The sequence below is a fragment of the Falco peregrinus genome, chromosome 4 (assembly GCF_023634155.1).
Source record: "Falco peregrinus isolate bFalPer1 chromosome 4, bFalPer1.pri, whole genome shotgun sequence".
NCBI lineage: Eukaryota > Metazoa > Chordata > Aves > Falconiformes > Falconidae > Falco > Falco peregrinus.
The window spans coordinates 7368178-7388937 of NC_073724.1; the positions used below are offsets into that span (position 1 = coordinate 7368178).

The 20760-nt window shown below is 40.8% G+C and overlaps 1 protein-coding gene across 2 annotated transcripts in view; it reads left to right on the plus strand.

Moving 5' to 3' along the window:
* EPHA6 (EPH receptor A6) overlaps nt 1-20760 on the plus strand; it is a 513074-nt gene that overhangs the window by 435847 nt on the left and 56467 nt on the right. For both annotated transcript variants that reach the window (XM_055803065.1, XM_055803066.1), the window contains 2 exons: nt 7423-7484; nt 20127-20336. In XM_055803065.1, coding sequence (XP_055659040.1) covers nt 7423-7484; nt 20127-20336 — 272 coding nt within the window. The remainder of the gene's footprint in view (nt 1-7422; nt 7485-20126; nt 20337-20760) is intronic.

Here is a 20760-nt window from a genome sequence, read left to right on the forward strand (position 1 = left end):
AGCTTTCAGAACTGGCCTACAACCGCACCAGCTCTTTTTCCCCTCCATGTGTACTTCTGGATTCTAATAAGCCATCTCGCCCTAATGGTGAAGACGATTCTTTTTTATTTCTGCTTACAACATGTAAATATAAGCATCAGGAATAAAATGGAACTTTCTTCATCCTTGTTGTATTTGTAATGCTAATAAATATGTAGAAATAGATGATACAGATAAACAACGCAACAAATGGAAACTTGAAGAAATTCAGATTTTTTTCAAAGATGTATGGATAGAAGGTATAAATGTAGGGGGAAATAGTCAAAATTTGGGACAGTTTTTGTATTTCTATGGTATAATTTTAGCCAGTATTTCTCCCTCATTTACCCAACCTCCAACTAGTGACCAAAACCTATTTCTTCTGGGTTTGCCTTCTACTCCACTCCATTTGCTTCTCCATGGAAAGACAAGAACAAGAAAATAAATCATGGAAACAGTGCAGCTGCTTTCTCTTTACAGATCCACTTTTCTTTCCTCAAAGCCTTCCGGAACATCTTTTGTAGGCACACCAGAGGAGTGATGTGAGTTAGGGGTTGCGGAATGCTGGAGACCACTAAAACATCTGTTGTCCAAAGCACATTGTCCCTGTGTCATGGGAGAGACCAGGAGAACTGCTGGCAGTGCAGCACTGTGGCAGGAGAGGAGGGCCAGGGGGGTTCAGATGGTATTTTAGAAGTATACATACAGTCTTCTCCTGGCTTCCAAAACATACCAGCAGATGTAAATTCTTGCCAGTGGGTTACACGGTAGCGAGGGGGAAAGTATTTAATATAAAATTACAAAAAAAAAAAGCTCAGAGAACAGTATTTTCAGATTGTGTTGATACAATAAATCTTCTTCAGTAACGGCTATATGGCCATAGTTTACTAAAAAATAGACAGTAACATGCTCATTCATTTTTTTTTTTTATGATTCAATTTTGCAAAGGTATCTTCCTTTGACTAAACTAATTTCAGTAATGAAAAGCGGTATACAGATGCAGAAAAATAGAAAGAGAACTAACAGCAAGATAAGTAGGCTCGATCTGTGTGGTTTCCCACAACAGCAGATGTATATATGTCAGTGCTGTCCTGTTTGCCAACTGGCTTCTGAAGTCTCCAGGAGGGGGTTGGAACTGCAGCTTCTACTTTTTGAGGCTTTTGGAACACAGGTCTTGGGGACCTCCTGTGAAGTAAGTCAGTAACGCAAGTGAGATGGCTGGCCACAGAATTCCCGTTGGCTTCACATGTGTTGATGTGGGCTAACAACTTAAAACCTGGCAGAATGTTTTTCAATGACTTTTACCATAAACATTCATTTTCTTTTTTTCTTTTTTTCCCCCATTGGTTTTGCATTATGGAAAAAAAAATATTTTTTTTCATTCGCTGAAATTCCTCTGTGATGCGAGCAAATGCATCATTAGGAGGAGGAGGGAAGAAGCTGCAATGCCCTGGCAAGTGGCTCTCTTATTTGAGGCATATGCAATGAATGGAACTAGGGTGAGGTCTAGGAATGCCTTCTGAGCCCTGGACACCTCAGGGGGGGACATGGCTGCGTGTGCTTTGCAGGCTCCTGCGCCCCAGGAGCAATATATTCTTATATGAACTAAAGAGATTTCAACCTTTGCTTTTTTAAGTGGAAGAATAAATACCCTGTTTATGTTCACAGATCTATTCCCATAATGGGTATTAAAGATCCCATTATAAGTAAAGACTGTAGAAATGAACATGTTCTAACTGTATTCTTTTAGGAGGATTAATCTTACATTAAAAATTCATTAAAGTGGGCTTCGCTGCATTATTTAAAATGACAACAGGAGACAACAAGCTGAATATTTTGTCACTGATATGACACTTCAGATTCTCCTCCTTATTCATCGCTCCACCACTCAATTAAATTAAAAATTGCCAAAATCTTCTGTTGTGGGAAAAAAAAAAAACCAAAACCAAAACAAAACAAAAGAAACCCAGAAAGATAACTAAAAATATATATTGTTTGAGTTTTAAATATAATTGTATTTACATTAGTCTGCAATGTGTGGCTTTTTTCTTTTTTGCATTTCTGCTTATTAAAAACAATGTCAAGCAGATTGATCAGTGGAAAATACAAAATTGTAGCATCTTCTGAGGTGGCATGACATCAAGAAAGAGTGTTTGTCATTTATGCTGGTTTTATTTTACGACATCGCAGTACAGCTGGGTGGGAGAATTCCCGTGAAGAACTTTCTTAGGAAAGAAAGCCCACCTTGTCAAAAGCAGTCAGCCTCGTGCCACAAGGTAGTAGTTGCATCAAAGCAATGAATAACCCTTACACCTTCCACAGGTTTAGTCAAGTTCTGAGTAATGAGATCCATGTCTTCCTGCATCACGCCAAGCAGCGATACTGCTCTTGTGTGTTCAATCTGGCTTTCTGAGCTGGTGGGAGTGACATGGATCTGCCAGAGTGACTCCATGTGCAAGGAGGGGAAGCTGCTTTAGCCAATATCCCTCACGCGTGTCAGGGGCAGGATTATTTATAGCTTCATCATGTATAAATATGATAATTTCATATTGTTAAGCATGTAGTTAAATGACAAATTTGTTACAGTAAGATGCTGCAAATGCTAAATATACATAGCGTGTAAAATGCTTGTTTAGGGTTAAAACAGAACCTCAGAACACTATATAATTCCTCTACTTTAAAAGTCTATTTTCTCACAGTCCTCCCTAATGCAGCACAGCTGGGTATCTAAAACTGCCGCAAGAATTATTTGTTTGGCTCATTTGATAATTGAATCCATCTTCAAACCTTTTATTTTGTCCTCCCCCAATTCAAACATGAAGTTGTGTCCTCTCCTCCAGCAGCATCTGTTGATTTTCTCTCCTAGATGCTCTTGACCTCTGTCTTCTGTGCCAAGTCCTCAGCCCAAGCTGACACCTTTTTCAGTGTCCTTTTTCCATGCCTTCTCCTACGTAGAACTTGACTCTAGAATTAACCTGGTTCTTCTTCAGGTATTTTTCAAGTGTGTATGCTTGTACCTGTGTGAAAACGCTCGCCTGGACTGCTCAAGTCTTTAAACTAGAGCTTAGGTGTCCACCTGTCCGGTGAGGAGCACCCACGCTTCAGAGGGAACTTGTTATTGGTCTCACGAGTGCCTTCTGGTGCATGCTGTCTTCCCTGTACGGAGTCTGTCCTTAAACCTGTTTCTCAAGTAAAGATGTTGATGTTTTGTATGTGTAAGCAATAACAAATAGAGGAAAATGATTCAGGGCCTTCCAGAACTGCATTAGCCTACCCCATGATAAAATACTCAGAGATTGCTTCTCCATCTGAGACTTCTCTGCCCTCCCCTCCCCACTCCACCCCACCCCCACCCCCCAATTCATTCCTGTCCTTGTTCTGGGGATGAAGAATTCATCTTTCTTAGTACCATGAGAGTAACATGGACTTTCATAATCTAAGTAATAGTCTTTTTTTTTCTTTGTCTAGAGGCAAAAATTTCACTAGGTTAGAAATATCCCACTATTATTTTTCAAAGTCATTTTTTTTAGTTCTCTTTAAAGCGAAAGCAGTATTCTGTATTTGTACAGGGTTCAGCACAGACCTTTCTCTTTCCTGGACTCAAATTGTACCCCAATATAAAGGATAGCATCTGCTCTTTGCAGCTAAAATGAAGCTAACATCAACTACTGTCATCCATAGCCTTGTGTGTTATTAAGAACTTTGTTCTACGCAAGCCCTTGGGTTGGTGCCACCCCCTGACCCTTTGGAGACTGGGCGTCCCAGCCCCAGTCTGCCCCACAGCCTGCCCTTGGGACTGGTGACTTGATCTTCTGGACTGAGGTGCCCAATGTTGGATTCTACCCTTGGATGTGCCAGAGTCAGCTGCTCACCCTCACATCTCAGCCAGCTGCTCCAGAGCCAGCTGCTTGCCCCAGTCCTTCAACCATCTGTGAGCTGGGGAGTCTCTTCATGCAGCCACCAGCAAACCATGGGATCACTCAAGTGCCTCTGCAGGCTACTGCTCTAGGGAAGAAAATTCAGCATTGTGTCTTGGTGACCAAGCACAGCCTGGCTGGGTGGGCTGTACTGACCAGAGGAAAGGGCTCGTTGATTTTCTGAACCTGTTTTTCCTGCACCTTTGGAATCAAGATGTGTCCTACCTTACATCTCCTGACACTTGATGTACTTACATTCGTGAGATGTTTAGAGATCCTTGTATGAAATTTGCAAACCTTTAAAATTATTGGCAACAAATTGTTTGCTGGGAATAGAATCTGTGTGTTACTGCTTTGATGATAAATGTACCTACTGGAATCTGCTGTGTAGCAGAGTTTTTTACTATATCTTCAAGCAACCAAAACAATAGCTGAGACATTTTTGATCTACAGGTACTCCAAAGACAAATAATATGCTGACTAAAATTCTCACTATATTGCCTGTCACAGTCCAGCCTGGAATACATAAATATCTTCAGTGATACGTTAAACTCACAGCCAAAATAGGATCTTTTATCAAGTGCTGGCACACTAAAAGACGAGTGTTTGAGAAGTTAGTGTTAGGATCCAGATTTAAGGTTTTTGCTTAAGATAATCAAGCCATGAAGTTGGGTTCATTTTTGTGGTGTCTCGAGACAATCTTGCATCACATTCATTTGAGATTTAGGGAGGATGGCAAGTGGCACAGACTGAGTCTGTGGGAAGCTATCAGCCCGAGTGACTAAATTTATCGTTCACCAAAATTCCTGAAAACCTGATGACATCCTGATCTTCCAACATACAGCAACCTGTTTGAAGCCAAATGCTGCTTATTTTGGTGTATTTATCCCATCATGCCATTCCCGTGCTATCATGGGGAAGAAAGTGTGGTTTTAAGTTAAGGCATATCATTTCAAGTGATTAAAGGAACACATTGAGCAGGTTAAAAACTCATAAACATTATCCAGTGAAAAATACTGAAATCTCTTTTTTAAATCCACAGATAAATGCATATAGATACATTTCATAGTTACTTTAGCCTAGAAGTTCATATTGTTGGTCTGAGCAAAATGAAGTACAGTTTGTTGGAGGCTTGGTGGAGGGAGGAATATTTTGTGAGAGAACGCAGAATTAAAAATTGCTTTGAGTGTGAAAATAATTTTTGTTGAAGGATATTAACCTAAGGAGCATAAAAGATGTTACAAGAGCCTATGAACCTCTAGAGAAACTTACAAAATAGTTTCCAGAAAGTGTAGGGTGCCAGAGGGTTACCAACAGGAAACTAGGGGCACTGGTTTAAAGCTCAATAGCTCCACTTGCCAGTCCCTTCAAATGCAAATCTTCCATAAAGCTGTTTGAATTGTTGATTTACCCAGAAAGAGAAATTTCTGGGTGCCTGACCGAATATACCATCTGAAATCCAGCTTTACATCCCTATTTATTGCAAATGCTCTTGTCTGCAACAATTTAGAAATTACTGCTTGCTTGAGAGCTCTGCATATGGTAAGATCCTCTAGCATCAGGCTGCCATTTATTTACTTCTTTAGATTAGAGAATATTCCTTTCACATGGGGATGTCAGCCCCTTGACAGCAAGCAAATGGTAAAGGTAAGGGAATCTAGGTCATTCGTGTGCTTGAAACTAAAGAGACTAGGCTATACAACTAGTCATCATTAGCAAGCTGAAGTTAAGAAAACATTGATTTTTAAAATGCTGTGATCTCTAAGAGCTTAACAGTGATTTATCATTTAATGCAAAACCAGGGTATAACCAATGGATGCAGATGAATATAAATTGATTTGGTGGCAGATGCACATCTGCAGCTGAGACCAAACATTCAATTAAAAAATAAAGAAGCTGGTAATTCTTCACGCTTCAGAAAAGCTATCCAAAAAGACTATTAAGGCATCTGAGAATTTTCACACATAAAAAAACGTGCTACTGCACCAATATTATGAAGCACACTGAGGGCCTAAACATGAGGGTGAATACAGAAAGAACCCCAAATTTTACTAGAAGAAATGAGAGAATATTGTGAGGAACCCCAGAAAGACCAGACTGAGCTGCGTGAATGAGCATCACCAGTGTACCAGGAAGGCCAAGTCAACATGCTGGGGTGAACAGAGAAACGGCTCATTCACTTCTTGAAATTCAAGGTTAGCTGTAACAGCTCAGGAGAAAAACCTGGCTGTGGCTTCTTGTGTATTGTGGACAATTTAATAGCTGCTTTCCAGTAGTAACCAAACTGAACAGCAAGTGAGCAGGTACAGAAAGGACAGCTGTGCTGGAACGGCCGCAACGCCCTTCTCCGCTTGCTCACCCTGACCACTGGGGTTGTTTCTCATCCCCTCTTCCAAATAAAGCACAAACATATTTTGAGAGGTGGGGGAAAACAAAAAAACCCAAAAAACAAACAAAAAAAAAAGCATGAAAGTGGCTTCCTTTGGAATTGAAAAATATTGGAACAGCTGATGTATTGAGAACATGAAATGGGCAGATTTATGGGGTCACCACTTGGCACCCAGAGATGGGCGTGCTCAGCGGAATGAAAGTTGGCATTTTTAAGATGTTTTGCCTGCTTCCTAATCTAACATACTTGTTCATTACATGAGTTTTGCATATATTAGAATGGCTCCTTTGTAATATTAACAATTCTTAAAAAGTTCTCACTGTGTAGCCTGATTAATGTGTTAATTGGGCCTCTCCTGTCAAGCAGTTCCAGGTAGTTTATTCCTGGGTATCAACAGGGAAATAGTATTTAGTTAAGCACCCAGTTTAAAAGTTCATCTTCGGATTTGGATATTCTTTTAAGAAATAAATGTCATGTGTTATTCTTCTTCAATTCGGATATGATCCCACCCTGGAAGCCTACAGGAAGGCTGTGCTAGTTAAGCAAACCTTTGATTTGAGTAACATTGTGTATGTTATGTATGTACAGACATAGGAATTCAGAGTTTTGCTGGATTATACACACCCAATACACGCACCCCCCTCTAGGACAGCTTTTTTGTGACATTCCCTTCTATCTTTCTATCTGTATGCCCCTAAATCATTGAGATATTTTTTTTCTTTGAGAAGGAAAGTGTAGCACTGCATTTATAAATTCTTGGACATGGTTTATGAATTTTATTTTTTTTTAACTCAAATATATCCCAAAATATTACACAGCAAGTGTTGCTATTTGGAAAGAGCAGGTGCTTCTTTGGTCCTTTTTAAGGGGAGGAAACACTGGAGCAAACAGTGTGCATTCAGCTAGTCTAGTACCACACACAAACAAAAAAAATAATTCTTAGAGAATAACACAGGGAATTGTGTTTGTGGTATAAATGAGGATTTTGCAAATATGTAACGTATTTAACTACTGTGAATAATCTGTGCATAACAGCTGGAATCATAAAAGCCCCATAATATGTCTATATTCCTAATGTGTATATTTGCTGTTTTGCAGGCAGACCAGTAATGATTGTAGTTGAATACATGGAGAATGGATCCCTTGACTCCTTTCTGCGGGTGAGGTATCATTTTCTGATGACATTTGAATAAGACACCATTCTAGGTTAAGATTTTAAATCATTTATCATAAATTAATTTCTACATAATGTTATTCATGGATTTTTAGTGAAGAATAGAAGCATTTTCCCCAGGGCACATTTCGGAGGTACAGTGATACATTAGAGCATGTCTGGAAAAAAAGAAGATTTAAACTTAAGAATATAATTGATTTCTTCTACAAAAGTAGTTCCCATATTTAGCAAAATGAATTTCAAATAGTGTTTTTCTGAAGAAAAAGATAAATTGAATCACAAACGCCTAGCCTTATGGAACCGGTTCATTTTTCTCGATCACCTTCAAAAATACTTTGTTATGATTTTTTTGGTTGGTGAAGTGTAGAATAGACTCAGTAATTGATTTATAATTATGTATGGTTACTTGCATTTAACAAATTGAATTAGAAAACAGTTCATGGGTGAAATGTCCTGACATTAATTAACCCCCAAAGGTCACAAACAAACATTAAAGAAGGGCTACAGAAAGCATGAATAATAAGTTGGCACGATTGTATTGAATTTTTCTTAGAAAAGCAGAAGGAAAGCATGGACCCTCCTAAGCTAAATTTATCCTAAAATAGTCTTTTTGTTAACAGAACCTTTGGAAATTCTCCGGAGGCCTACTGACATAAGACCCTGTGTGAATAATTTGATTGTCAAGTATTTCAAATTCATCTTAAAACCTTGCCAGCTCCATCTTGCAGAACAGTTGAGCTGGGGTTGTAGGCAAAGGTTGGGATGGGGGGTAGGGGAACTGTGGGTTTGTGAAGTTGGTTGAAAGGGCATCCCAAGTGCAAAGGTGGTCAATAAGGAGCTGTGAAAATATTTGCATGAAAATCTAGATGATGGTGATTCCAGGATGTGTTGATAGCAGGACGAAGGAACTGCTAAGAGAAAAGAGTGGATAGGCAGAGGGGAAAAAAAAAGCAACGCTTTAGAAAGTCTTAAATCAGAGAGAGGGAAATAAAGTCAAAGAGTACTTGTTTGATGGTGTGCTGAGAAAAGAGGTAGTCACAAGAGAAGAGCATCTGGAACAGAGGATACTGCCCTGAAAGCACATCAGAGCTATTGTCTTAGCTATTTCTAAACATAGTTTTTAGCTATTTCTGAACATAGTTTCTCCCTTCCTTTTGCTTTTGAGTATTTCATAGCAATCTAACTCTAATATTTCTTCTTGTCCTCTTCACCAACTCTCCCAAATATTTATTTTTTTAATTTTCCTTTGTCAAGACACATGACAGATACCTGCTGTGTTGTCAGAATCACCAGCACCACAGTTTATGGTGAGAATTTTCAGATTTCTCCAAGTCAGGTTATTTTTCTGGAGAGTCTGACTTCTTCAAGTTCTTAAAAACTGGGCAGGTTTAAAAAATCACCCCCTTTGCCTTTCTAGCTCATCCCTCCATACACCTGCAGCAGACAGACTGCCACTGGTTTGAATACCTGGGCCTTCCCTGGGCTGTCATTTTCCATCAGTGCCACAGGAAAACTTGCCTGGGCCTGAAACTCCGCACTGTGCACACACGTGTGTGTGTGTGTGCAGAGTTTCATAGAAGAGAAGAAAACCAAATACTGAGCTAATTCATGAGAGAGAATTACTTTTCTCTGATTTGCTCTAGTGTGATAGCCATATTCCAGTTTTTCTTCACATGTATTCATTTATCAGAATAGTAACTACTTATTAGGATACATTAATAGAAACCGACATCAGCAAAATTGTGATGTTACTGTGAAGCAATACTTCTCACATTGCATCAGATGTATTTGTAAGCAAAACTGCTGGGGGGGAATGTGAGCTAATCATTTCTGCAGCTGGTTTCCTTGTGTATTATTTTACAGTTTCAATTAACGCTTCAGATACAGTTTATTCTTCTAAAATGCTTTCTAAAAGGACTTTAGATAATATTCAGCATCCCAAAGCACTGTAGATATGTCATCAGCATTTCTGTTAATAATTAGCAAAGCAAATGGCTGCAAAATAACCTATTTAAAAAGAAATCCAGCTGCTTCATTAATAACAGTTGTTTCCTGCAGATAGAAGTCGACACTTTTAAAAGCTTTTGTGAAGATACAAAGAAGCAGAGAGGGTTTATCTCTAGCAATGCTAATGAAAGGTGTTCAGTGAATATAACAATTCTTATGTGGTGAGATTTTGAAGGGCTTATAGGGTAGTTGATCTTACTTATTATTTAAAGGAATCACTCGTTACAGTGCAAAGTGTTTTCACAGAGAGGGGAGAAAATCCATTTCTCATCAGAAGGAATATTTCCCCACACATGGCAACGTGCAAAAGTTCACCAGCACATCCCTCCAACCCGTCCTTCTCCAAAAGCCTGCAAAAATGGGTCAATCTCACCGTTTCAAAATGAAACTCTGTGTGGGTGTTCCAGAAGAAGGACTCTTCATGGAAGACATTTACCACCACCCTCTTCACAGCCTTGGTGGGATATTAGCTTTCATGCCAGTATGAGTCACGTCAGGAATCACAAGCTCCAAGTAAAACTCCCCTTGACCTTTAAACCTTGAAATCTTAATAGCCTTTACTTCCTTGCTTTACAGACAGGAAAGTAAAGCACTGAGGTGTTATCTGCACATTATTATGCACGAAGTGTGGGGCAGAGAATAAAACTGAAATCAGTTCCCCCGCATCCCAGGCCAGCAGCTTACACTCATCCCTCATTTCATTTAGTGCTGTATTTTGGTTGCAGTATGTGACCAAGTCCCCAAACCCGTGCCTTACTCTCTGCTATTTGCATTAATTGAACAGTAAACTCAGCTAGATTACGTCTGTCCACCCCACAAAATATCCTGTGTACTGGCTGCTAACTTCAAGCTTGGGGGTAAAAAAATTAGGCCTGCATTTGCAATATGAAGATGCTTCAGATATATCCTTAGTGGAAAGGCATCAGGTAATTAGAGCCAATTCCATAAAATGACAGTAATTAATTACAGTGATTGTGCACCACCAGACAGACTAAATTGCTGGAGACACTTGACACTAAATTTTCCTCAGAAATCCTGTATTATTTTTGCAATTATATATAACTAATTTCCATAAGATGAAACTCAGTTATCTTTTTTTTTTTTCCCTCATATGAGATTGAGGCATGCAAGCTAATCATCCCACAAAAGTATACCTGATGTTGGCTGTCAATGAAATGGTCATTTGACCAGAAATAAGGTACATGTGACTTCATTTCTGGTAAGATCTGGAGAGATTTCTCTGAAAAAGAACATGAGCTTCCAGCTTAGTATTTCCCAAGGGGCTGGAGGATCCTTTTCCAGTATTACTCCAACAGCTGCCAGATGGAAGTAGTCTGTGCTTGGAAAGAATTGGGAATTTAGGAGATCCAGGTACCATCTACCAGCTTCACAGACAGGATGGGACACATTCAGTCACCTGCCTGTGTCACAGAGATCCTAGCAGTTACTTACTCTGCAAGCATAAGAGGGAAATAATAAATACACAAAGAGTGGAAAGGGCAGCTATCTGTGCTGATAGAAAGATGTCCTTGGTAATTAGATGGGATAATTGCAGTCAGGTATATTTGTTCAGGCTTGTTGATGCAGACTACAGAAGAAATAACATGAGAGACAACCGAGAGAGACGCATAATCAAAAAAAGATTTTAAAAGCCTAAAAACACAAAACCGTTTTAGCAAGCGGTTTCCCACTGCTGCAGGTCTGAGATGCCGGTTCTTTGAGCCTGGCCATGGCTGAGCAAACCCCACGAGTACCGAACCACTGCTTGGTGATCCTTCAGTCTTTGTACGTGACATAAACCCAACCCCATTTTGCGGAGGGCAGAGGGACATGGATGCCACCTTGCACCCGAGCCTGTGTAGCAGGTCAGAGGGTGATACAGTACTGCAGCCCAGGTCTGAATCCCAGTTTCACTCCCTCACTGTTTGTGCTGGACACCACAATATTTCCCTCCGTCTTGCCTGGCAGATGATTGCAATAATTCCTGTAAAAGCCCTTTGCCCCAAGGCTGGTCCCTTCACCCTGACGTACCCTCCCCTGCTTAGCCCGCTCTCCAGATGCCTCACAAACTTATGGAGCTGCTAAGAGTTAAGTCTCATCTAGTGTTTTCACAGCTCCATCTAAAGGGTCATTCTTGGCTAAACCAATCGGATTTAGCATCAGATAGACAGGAACGGGGTGATGAGGAGGCTAGGTGGCTTGTGTGCTTGGGGGGACTACTGCTTCTTGGGTTCTGTTGCCCAGAATGATACCTGGCGAGCATCTGTGGGCTGTGGCCTCTGCTCAGCCTCCTCGTGCATCGTTCGGTATGGCCACGGATTTACACCACAGACCAAGAACGCATCTAGAAGCTGCCTTCTGGGGACGTTTGGTTGTGGCTGGCTATGTAGAATCACGTGAAACAAACCCAAAAACTGTCAGCAGAGTAATTCTTTCTAAATAATTCAGTATTTGCCTGCAGCTGCAGGCTGCCGGACCGCTGTCAGTGGGTTACCCCTGCCCCGTGTCCAAGGCATGCTCACCACAGTCAGCACAGTGAGGCAGGCGCCAGGGACGCAGCAGTATCAGCTGCAGGCTCGCGTATGCACTGCACCGTACTTACTCACCCTGCTTTATTCAGAAGGGAACATGCACTTACCAGGGGTCAAAGTGGGAAAGCAAGCTCCTCGGGCTTTGCAACATTTTCTCTTAACTGTACCCTGAAAAGACAGATGTTAAAGTCTGAAAGGTGCTCCGATCTTGCCCAGTTTTATGAACCTCAGCTGTAGAAGGAAGGGATTCGTTTACCTAGGGTAATCACAGGGTCACCTTGCTTTCTTCATTGTCACTTTGCAATAGTAATGCTCCTCTTCCTGCCTAAAACCTCGTGACTGATATATTTCCTTTCACTTCAGATAATTAAAATACTTGCCAAAAAAATGTTAGCTTTATTTACAGGCATGCATAGTAGGTAGAAATGCTGTGAAGTATATTTTGTTCTTCCAACGAAAATATTTTCTAAAGATTCTACAAAAATATGCTTAACTGCCTTAGAGCACTAACTGGAGCAGACTTTACAGCAAATGAAACCCTGGAATTAATCACCAAATTTTAATCCCTTGAGGCCTGTCTAGCAAAGGCTCAGATAAGTGTAAAAATGTGTGGAAAAAAATGTTCCTAGAAGGAGAAAATATTATGATATATTACTCTTTGATGCAGTAATTGTTATGAAGTTACTCTCAGAGCAGCTTTGCTATCAGGCTCGCCCTTTTTTCAACTAGAGTTTTGATGCTGCAGCAGACACCTACATTTAGTGAGTTTGGGGGAAAGGGAGAAAAGAGAAAAATGAAGACTTGTAGAAAGTTCTACAAAACAATGTTGTAAAGTATATGTTGTATATCCATCAAACATGGCCTCACTAGACAGAGTCTTCTTTGGAGAAAAGAGGCCAGATGGCCTTTCCTAAATCTAATGGTTCCTGTTATTATTTATCTGCATCCAGAGAGGGAACAACATTAGAGCTCATAAGTAATACTTCTCCTTTTGCTTTCACACACAGAGTTCATGGGCACTTTTATTTATTGGAGGCACGTTCCTTTCCTGGTAGGATAAAGGTGGCATTTCGCTCTCAAAAATGACTGTAAAGAAGAAAACCTGCACCGGAGACTGCCGATTCCAGTATTTTTTTCTAAACCAAAAAACAAACTGAGCAGTTAGAAACTGAGTTTGAATGAACGTGTTGCTTAGTAGGGAAACTGTAAGCAGGGTGTATTTACATGATCAAACATTACGCTAATAAGCTGTCGCTGATGCTACAAAGCCAACATTTATTCTCAAGCAATGTTTTACCTCACTAAAAGGAGGCAGACAACAGTATCTCTGATACTGTTGTGAGAAGTTTATTTAGAAATGCTGGGTATTTTTAATCACTGTAGATATTCTTCCTACTGAGCAACAAGAAATATATTACAAACTGTCTTGTATTTCAAGCCAGAAAGATTTTGATAGGTTATGTGGACTCTTTATCCACGGTGTGATCTTTATCTTTGTGAATTTGTGGAGAATACATAAGAAACCGGGAGATCAAAACAGAGCCAGTGTTATCCATGTCTTTAAAAAGAAGGGAAAAGAGAAGCCAAGAAATTACAGGCCAGTCAGCTTAATGTCAACCACTGTAAAATTTCTGGAACAAATTATCAAAAAAGTATTTATAAGCACCTTAAAGATAATGGTGAGAAAAGTATGAGCCAACATGGATTTGTCAAGAACAAATTATGTCAAACAGTGGTTTCCTTTTGTAACAGGGCATGGGCTTTGGGGTATGGGAGAAACAGCTGGTATCAGAAACCTGGACTTTAGTAAAGCTTTAAAACTCTGTCACACGAGAACCTTGTGAGCAGCTAGAGAAATACGGTCTTCATGAGATTTCTCTGAGTGGACACCGTACTGCTATGTACCGTGTCAAGAGAAGGGAGTTTGGTTGGAAAGATATATCAAGTAGGGTCGTTCGGCAGTCTGTGTTTTCCCATATTTTCATTAACCTTCTGGATCCTGAGACTGCGACCAAACTTAGAAAATTTTCAGGCAATGCAAAGCCGAGTAGGACCACAGGCAGACAGCAGGACAGAGCTAGAATTTAAAATCATCCCAACAAATTTAACAAATAATCTAGTAATTAATTAGTTTTAAAAAGTAATTAGAAATAAGTAAGGATGAGGGCACAATACTCCACTGAGACTGGTATAATCAGCTAGAGAGAACAGAGAAGAACTGCTCAGAAATAAGTCTGCTGGAAGAAATGACTCGAGAGGTTGCAGTAGGTCAGGGGCATCACGTTCCTGTGAAAATGGCAAATACCACAGTGGAATCCAAAACCAGGAGTATCCCCTGCAAGGTCTGTCAAGCAGCTTCTCCGAGGAGATGCTACTTCCATTGACGAGGTCTCAGAGTACTGCGTTTTGTTTGGACCTTAGTGCTTCAGGAGCTGTATGGAGTAGGTGGGAAGAGTCCACAACACAATCAAAAATAATAGTTGCCAAGCAAATGGGACCTCTGGACTGAGCCTGTGTTAAGCCCAAAGAAAAGAGCAAGAGAGATATTTAGTCTTCATGGGCATAAAAAGCAGTGGCCAAGAGGAATTGAAATTTATGCCAGTCAAAGTGCCAGGCTCAAGGGAGGCGTCTTATTGAAGCGGGCATCTTATTTAAGATGGGGTATAGAGTGGGTAGGATAAGAAATACTGGGCCTAGCAGCCTTTATGTGCAGGTTAGAAAAGCATGTCGGGGTGACACAGGGCAAGGAGATGATCTGATCCCCCGTCAAAGTCCCGTCCCGCTCCGTGATTCTCTGGCGGCTATATTCCAGTGCACAGAGTGGGCAGGGACACCTGGCTATTCCAGGGCATCCCCTTCTTGTTGCCATAGCTGGGTAAGGAATACAGGGTCGGGGGCTGCAAGGTTACCGCTGCTGTTCTCTCCAGATTTGAGGGTGACTATTGCATCCTAAAATAAGCTTTGGAAGAGCTTCATCTTGCAACACTTTTTTTAATAATAAAAAGATTTCCCGTATTTTTAATGGCTGAAGAGGCACTTAGATTCTTGTGTAGGATCACTCAGTAGCATTTAAAATGAACTAACATCATTTCGGGTTTTTTTATGTATTATATTTAATGAGATTACGTATTGCTAATTGTATGGAAGCCTGTTAGCAGTTGATTAAAGAAGAAACTGACAGCTGACCTTATTCAGTACCAGCAATACAAAGCTGAGTGAGCCACGTGATAGGATGAAGCATCAGTTTATACTTCCAGGAGATACCAAGTTACAACTTGAATTTTTGCATGACAGAATAGTAACAACAAATGCACAGCAAAAACTATTTCTTACGTGTAGTGACCAGTAGGAACTGTCACTGGTGAATATGATTTAGGTTAGATGCAGACACACTATTTTCAATGCTATTCTCCATCTAAAATAAGATCTAAATCAGCTGCAGTAAAATATTTAGACCTATAGCAAATTCTGTATACATCTCAGAATATAAAGGCATAAAAGTGCTCTGACTTATAGGGCAAATAAAGGAGTGGATTTTAGAGTAGATAAAAGTCCAGAAACCATACAGAAAAATTCAACAACCACGCCTGCAAAAGGTTGCTCAGCTGTAAAATGGAAAGAATCTTCTGAAGAAGAAAAATGCCAAGGGCTTGTAGAAGAGCACTGAACTAGCGCACGCTGGAGCTGGAAACTAGAGCGTAAAGCAATGTGAGAAACTTGGGATATCATCGTTCCTTCCCCCAGCAACTGACCCTCCTCACCAGCCTGTTATATGTCAGTGCTATTGAATGGCCTGTAACAGGAGGAGGACATTTCATGCACATAAGGTTTTCAAAAGCAAACTGCAGCTGAATGAAAAACATTTTTTTCAGGCTGTTCGCAGTGCCCCATAAATGCAATGGCAACTACTCAGATATTGCATCTATACTCAGCTGTTGAGAAAAGTTTATTTAGCAAAGCCGTTAAAGCCTGATTAAAATTTGATGGGATGATAGGATAAATGTGCTAAGTCCACTGAGGTCTGAATTGCTGCCAGTATTGATTAACACCCTTAACACCCCAGTGGGAACCCTATCAAAAGTGCATTTCAAATCTAAATCATGGGAATCAAAAGAAAGCCCTGGGATCACAACCACCATATCATTCAGATGAGAGTTTTATGTCCCTATATGACAATCAAATGAAACGAGATCATGGAAAGCTGCCAGAGGACTGGTTAGGCTCACAGATGTACGTGGGGATTTACAAATGCTGAAGTTACGAAGGCAGATTCGTACCTGGTATAATTTCATCAACTTTGTTGAATTTTCCCAGGGTTAAATATGGCCTATAGTCCCTATCCTGATCAGTTTAAATCAGACAAATATTTTGATATATTGCAAGATAACAGTTTCTAGACCGTAAGGGAATACAACTGGCAGGGAAACTGATGCAAAAGTGATTACAGAGAGACTTGAGAGGCACAAGACTGTTTTGCCGACAGGAAAAATGTAGTTGTTCCAATTGTAAGGCTGGCAACGAAACAATATAAAACCAAGGGTGAGAAGGGACAGAGGAGAACAGATGCAGAAGAGGATTCAGAGAAAAGAGAATTACAGAGGCAGAAGGAGGACAGCAGAAAATCGGAACTGGTATGTTAGCAAGTCTGTCATTTCTTTAAAGGTGGAGATAAAGCAGCTTGAACTTTTTGTGTCAAGGCAGAAGCCCAAAGAAATTTGAAAGAAGGAGGGAGAGAATGGCAAAAGCATGAGATTGTTTTTAAATTAGGTGTTTCTGCTATACTGGTAAGGCAAATACTGAGATTGGGAAAGAGCAGGAAAAGGTTACGTTTTATGAAAAATCAGTCAAGCACGGTCTAGATTTGAAAGAGCACAAATTAAAAAAAGGAAGGAAGGAACGCTTGCGATCCAAGGGGATAAAAGGCTAAGGGAGGTGTTGCAGATGACTCGGGTTTGTTGAAAGAATGGAGCTGTTAATGATGAGGAGGAGGAGGTAAAATCTAGAGGTTTGGGGGGGTGGTTTTCTTTGGTGCTTTGTTGCAGGGACTGGGGGGGGAGGGCTTGGTTGGTTGTTTTGCAAAAGTCAGTCTTGGGTGCTTTGTTCCAAATCCTAATTCTGGAGTTAACTAAAAAATGTTATCCATACAGGGTAAGTGTGAAGAGTATTAACTCTTTGCAACCAGCTTAATAAACTTTGAATCAATTGAGCCTTTAGAATTATTAAATTCTCAAATCCCATGTAGCTTCATTACATGAGATATAAGATGGAGTTCATGGCCTTCCTTTATTGGAAGACTTCAAGTATGTAAGAATATTTTAATTATTTTTTTTTTTTTTTGCCTCTCTGCTAATTGCTAGATGGAAAGCCTTTATTGAAAACATCTGTCACTGGCATGTTTTGGACTCTGGGAGGTTCCCCTTATTCTTGTGGTGGGGGCAGTGCTAGGAAATATCATGGGCCGGTAACAGGGGATGGCTTGTTGTGCAAGGGCTGCTTGTCACACCTGTGCCTCCACCCTCAGCTGAGCCTTGCCTGCAGAACTGACTGCTCACAGGTGGCTCGTATGGACACAGCAAAGGAAGAGGGTTGCTTGTAGATGTGACATGATTGTTTGGAGGGGTCTGCTAGCACTTTTACCTAGGTAATTTAGAGACAAAAAAGGTCCAGAGCACTGATGCAGGAGGAACGGTGAGGACTTGTGATAGGACAAGAGGTAATGGCTTTAAACTAAGAGGGGGTAGATTTAGGTTAGATAGTAGAAGAAATTCTTTCCTCTGAGGGTTATGAGACACTGGCACAGGTTGCCCATAGAGGCTGTGGTTGCCCCATCCCTGGCAGTGTTCGGGGTCAGGTTGGATGGGGTTTGGAGCAACCTGGGCTAGTGGAAGGTGTCCCTACCCATGGCAGGGGGGTGGAATGAGATAGTCTTTAAGGTCCCTTCCAACCCAAACCATTCTGTGATCCTATGAATGTTCCAGGGGTAATGTTGCTATGAGTCAGTCATAAATGCTGGTTTTAAAGAAGTCATTAAACATGCTTTGTTTGGAGAAGTTTGTAAGGTGGCTGTGGTGCTTGGCTACTGATGGAAGCGCGGTCCCTTATATACAAGTGTTGCTGAGGGGTATGATGAGCTGTGAGGTTTTCTAGATGAAAAGATGTGTTAGCATCTGAATTTTTGCATTCTATTACATTGACTTAGAATAGCAGCTTGGAAGCCTAACCATGTGGCAACCATGCGTATCTTCCTTTATCATTTTCTTTCTGGGTTTTGTCATGTTATAGCAGTACTGGTCAACGTTAGCCGTAATGCAGGTTTTCATGTCCTGCTGCACTTGGGCTTTTCTTCCAATGGATTTTATGAAATGAACTGAAAGAGTTTCAAGATACTCTGCAAGTTCTACAAATTGCAGAATCCACATTGTCTCTGCCTTTTCTGTTTGCTGCATTTGCCTGTCTTTCTGTATATATCCAATAGAGTTTAACTGAATAATAGTGACTTCGGGAACTAGTTCCTCCAACTTCTTTACAGGCAAACAACTTTTTAAGTTTAGCAGCCTGTTGTGCACAATAAATGGCTTATCACTTAAGAATATGTAATCACTTGATCAAGTAGAGGTATAACATACATTAGAGGCAGCTTTATTATTTTTAGATAGATTAATAATAGGAGAAGCAAGGAACAGCACACTTCTCCATGTCTGGGGTTTTGTGGTTTGTTGGGGTGGGGGTGGTAACATTCATTATATCCAAGTACTAATTCCCTGTTTCTTTAAATATTTATATACTGACTAGCTCGATATAGCCGCCAAATCACTGAATCATGATGGAAATGCTGAAACACTTTGCTGATCAGGGATAGAGTTAAGCATATCCATACAGTTCAGCAGGTTGCTTTGCTGAATCTAAGGAATTTACTGTAAACTTCTCTACAAAAATTATCTTGTTTAGATGTATGAGCAATAGAAATGTCCCAAATGCTGATCAGGACGCTGCTAGTTGTCTGTAGCCCAATGCTGAAGGTGTTGAAAGAGAAAATGGAAAGTTAACTTGCTAGGAAGAGCTGGTTGCTGTTGTTTGGCTGTTCCCACTAACTTAAAAGCCTGGCTCACTGAATTATCCATGAGAAGCTAAATGTCTGCCAGCTGAGGTCACGGAAACACTGCTGTGAGCGGTCTGCTGCAAAGGATAGAGAGGGCAGACCTAAACCATGGTCACATTTGTGCACAGGTACTCGCTTGGTCCGCACTGCCCCTTAATTCAGGAGCCTGCTGGTGTAGGGGGCACCGCAATATTAACTGTAATACTGCAGGTGGGAAACTGAGGCCCACCGAGGCTGACCAGGACGGACAAGTGTGGTTAACAACATAACTCTTACTTACATGTTCAACTCCAGTAGACTTCAGCAGGAGTTAAGCAGCTTAATGCATTTGTGGGTCTGAGATTAATGGATTTAGCGGGCCAGGAAGACTTTGGAAAAGCTACATAACCCCTGAAATTCAACCCAAATCTCCATTTTAATCCAGTGTTCAGAGACTATATGGTGTTAGGTGCAGAACAGGCGTAAGGTAAAGCCCAGCCTTTTTCCAGGTTTGTTGTGGGTTTTGGTGTTTGTTTGTTGTTTGTTTGAAAAAACCAAACAAACCCCTTAAAAAAGCAAGGAGTGAGGTAACAGTAGTACCTTGTGCAGACAATAAAGCTGAGGCAATAAGAAGAGGGGGCGTTTGTTTCTGGAGGCCATGGAGTAAGAGATGAAGAGAGGAGTTTTTTGTGTGCATTGTCGTTCTTGTATTAAGAAATAATGTTAGCGGGAAGTGTTCTTAGTAACTGAAGATAAAAGACATTAAATGCTCTCAGTAGATGGATCGTGGAGTACGTGAAAATGTGGAAAAAAAGGGAGATAAATTGCACAATGGGAGATTAGATAGCTTGCACTTTGATCAAGTTAAATACTGGGGAAAAAGCAAGCTTGCAGTGGGAAGATTGGCTGGATGGGTTACAAGTGTGTTTTAAATATGAGCTGTAGTTAATATCACTAGTACAAATGTAACAAAAAGAGCTGGATTTTTTTGAACTTGCTCCTTTACTTGCAGAAGCACGATGGCCACTTCACGGTCATCCAGCTGGTTGGCATGCTGCGGGGGATCGCATCTGGCATGAAGTACCTCTCAGACATGGGCTACGTACACCGCGATCTGGCAGCCCGTAACATCTTGGTCAACAGCAACCTCATGTGTAAAGTCTCTGATTTTGGTTTGTCGCGAGTGTTAGAGGACGACCCTGAAGCAGCTTACACAACAAGCGTAAGTTTGTCTTATCTAATTTGAACAGCTGATTGCCTTGTGCCTCTTCTGTTCTTTATTCCACTCCCAGATTTGTCTGGGCCGTAGGAATTCTAGCTCGGGTTGGCTTTGTTCCATTCTCAGCCAGCGTTGCTTAATAGCACTGCCAGGGTGTTGAAGGGACTTTGTTTTTATTTTTGGTGGTGTAAGGATTGTATAAAACCTTTGGCAAAAGCACTTTAAGCAGATGTGGGGGTACAAGTGGGAGACCTTTCCCATTCTTGTTTGGGTTTTCTATTGGGTTTTTGTTTGGTTTGGGGTTTTTTTTCCCTGCATAGTTGCCCTTTCTGTTACCTGGTGTTCATTGACAAAGAGATGTTTTTAAAAGAGAAGGATGGGGACAGAGAGAATCTCACCTGTTCCACTGATGGAAGCATGGTGGCAA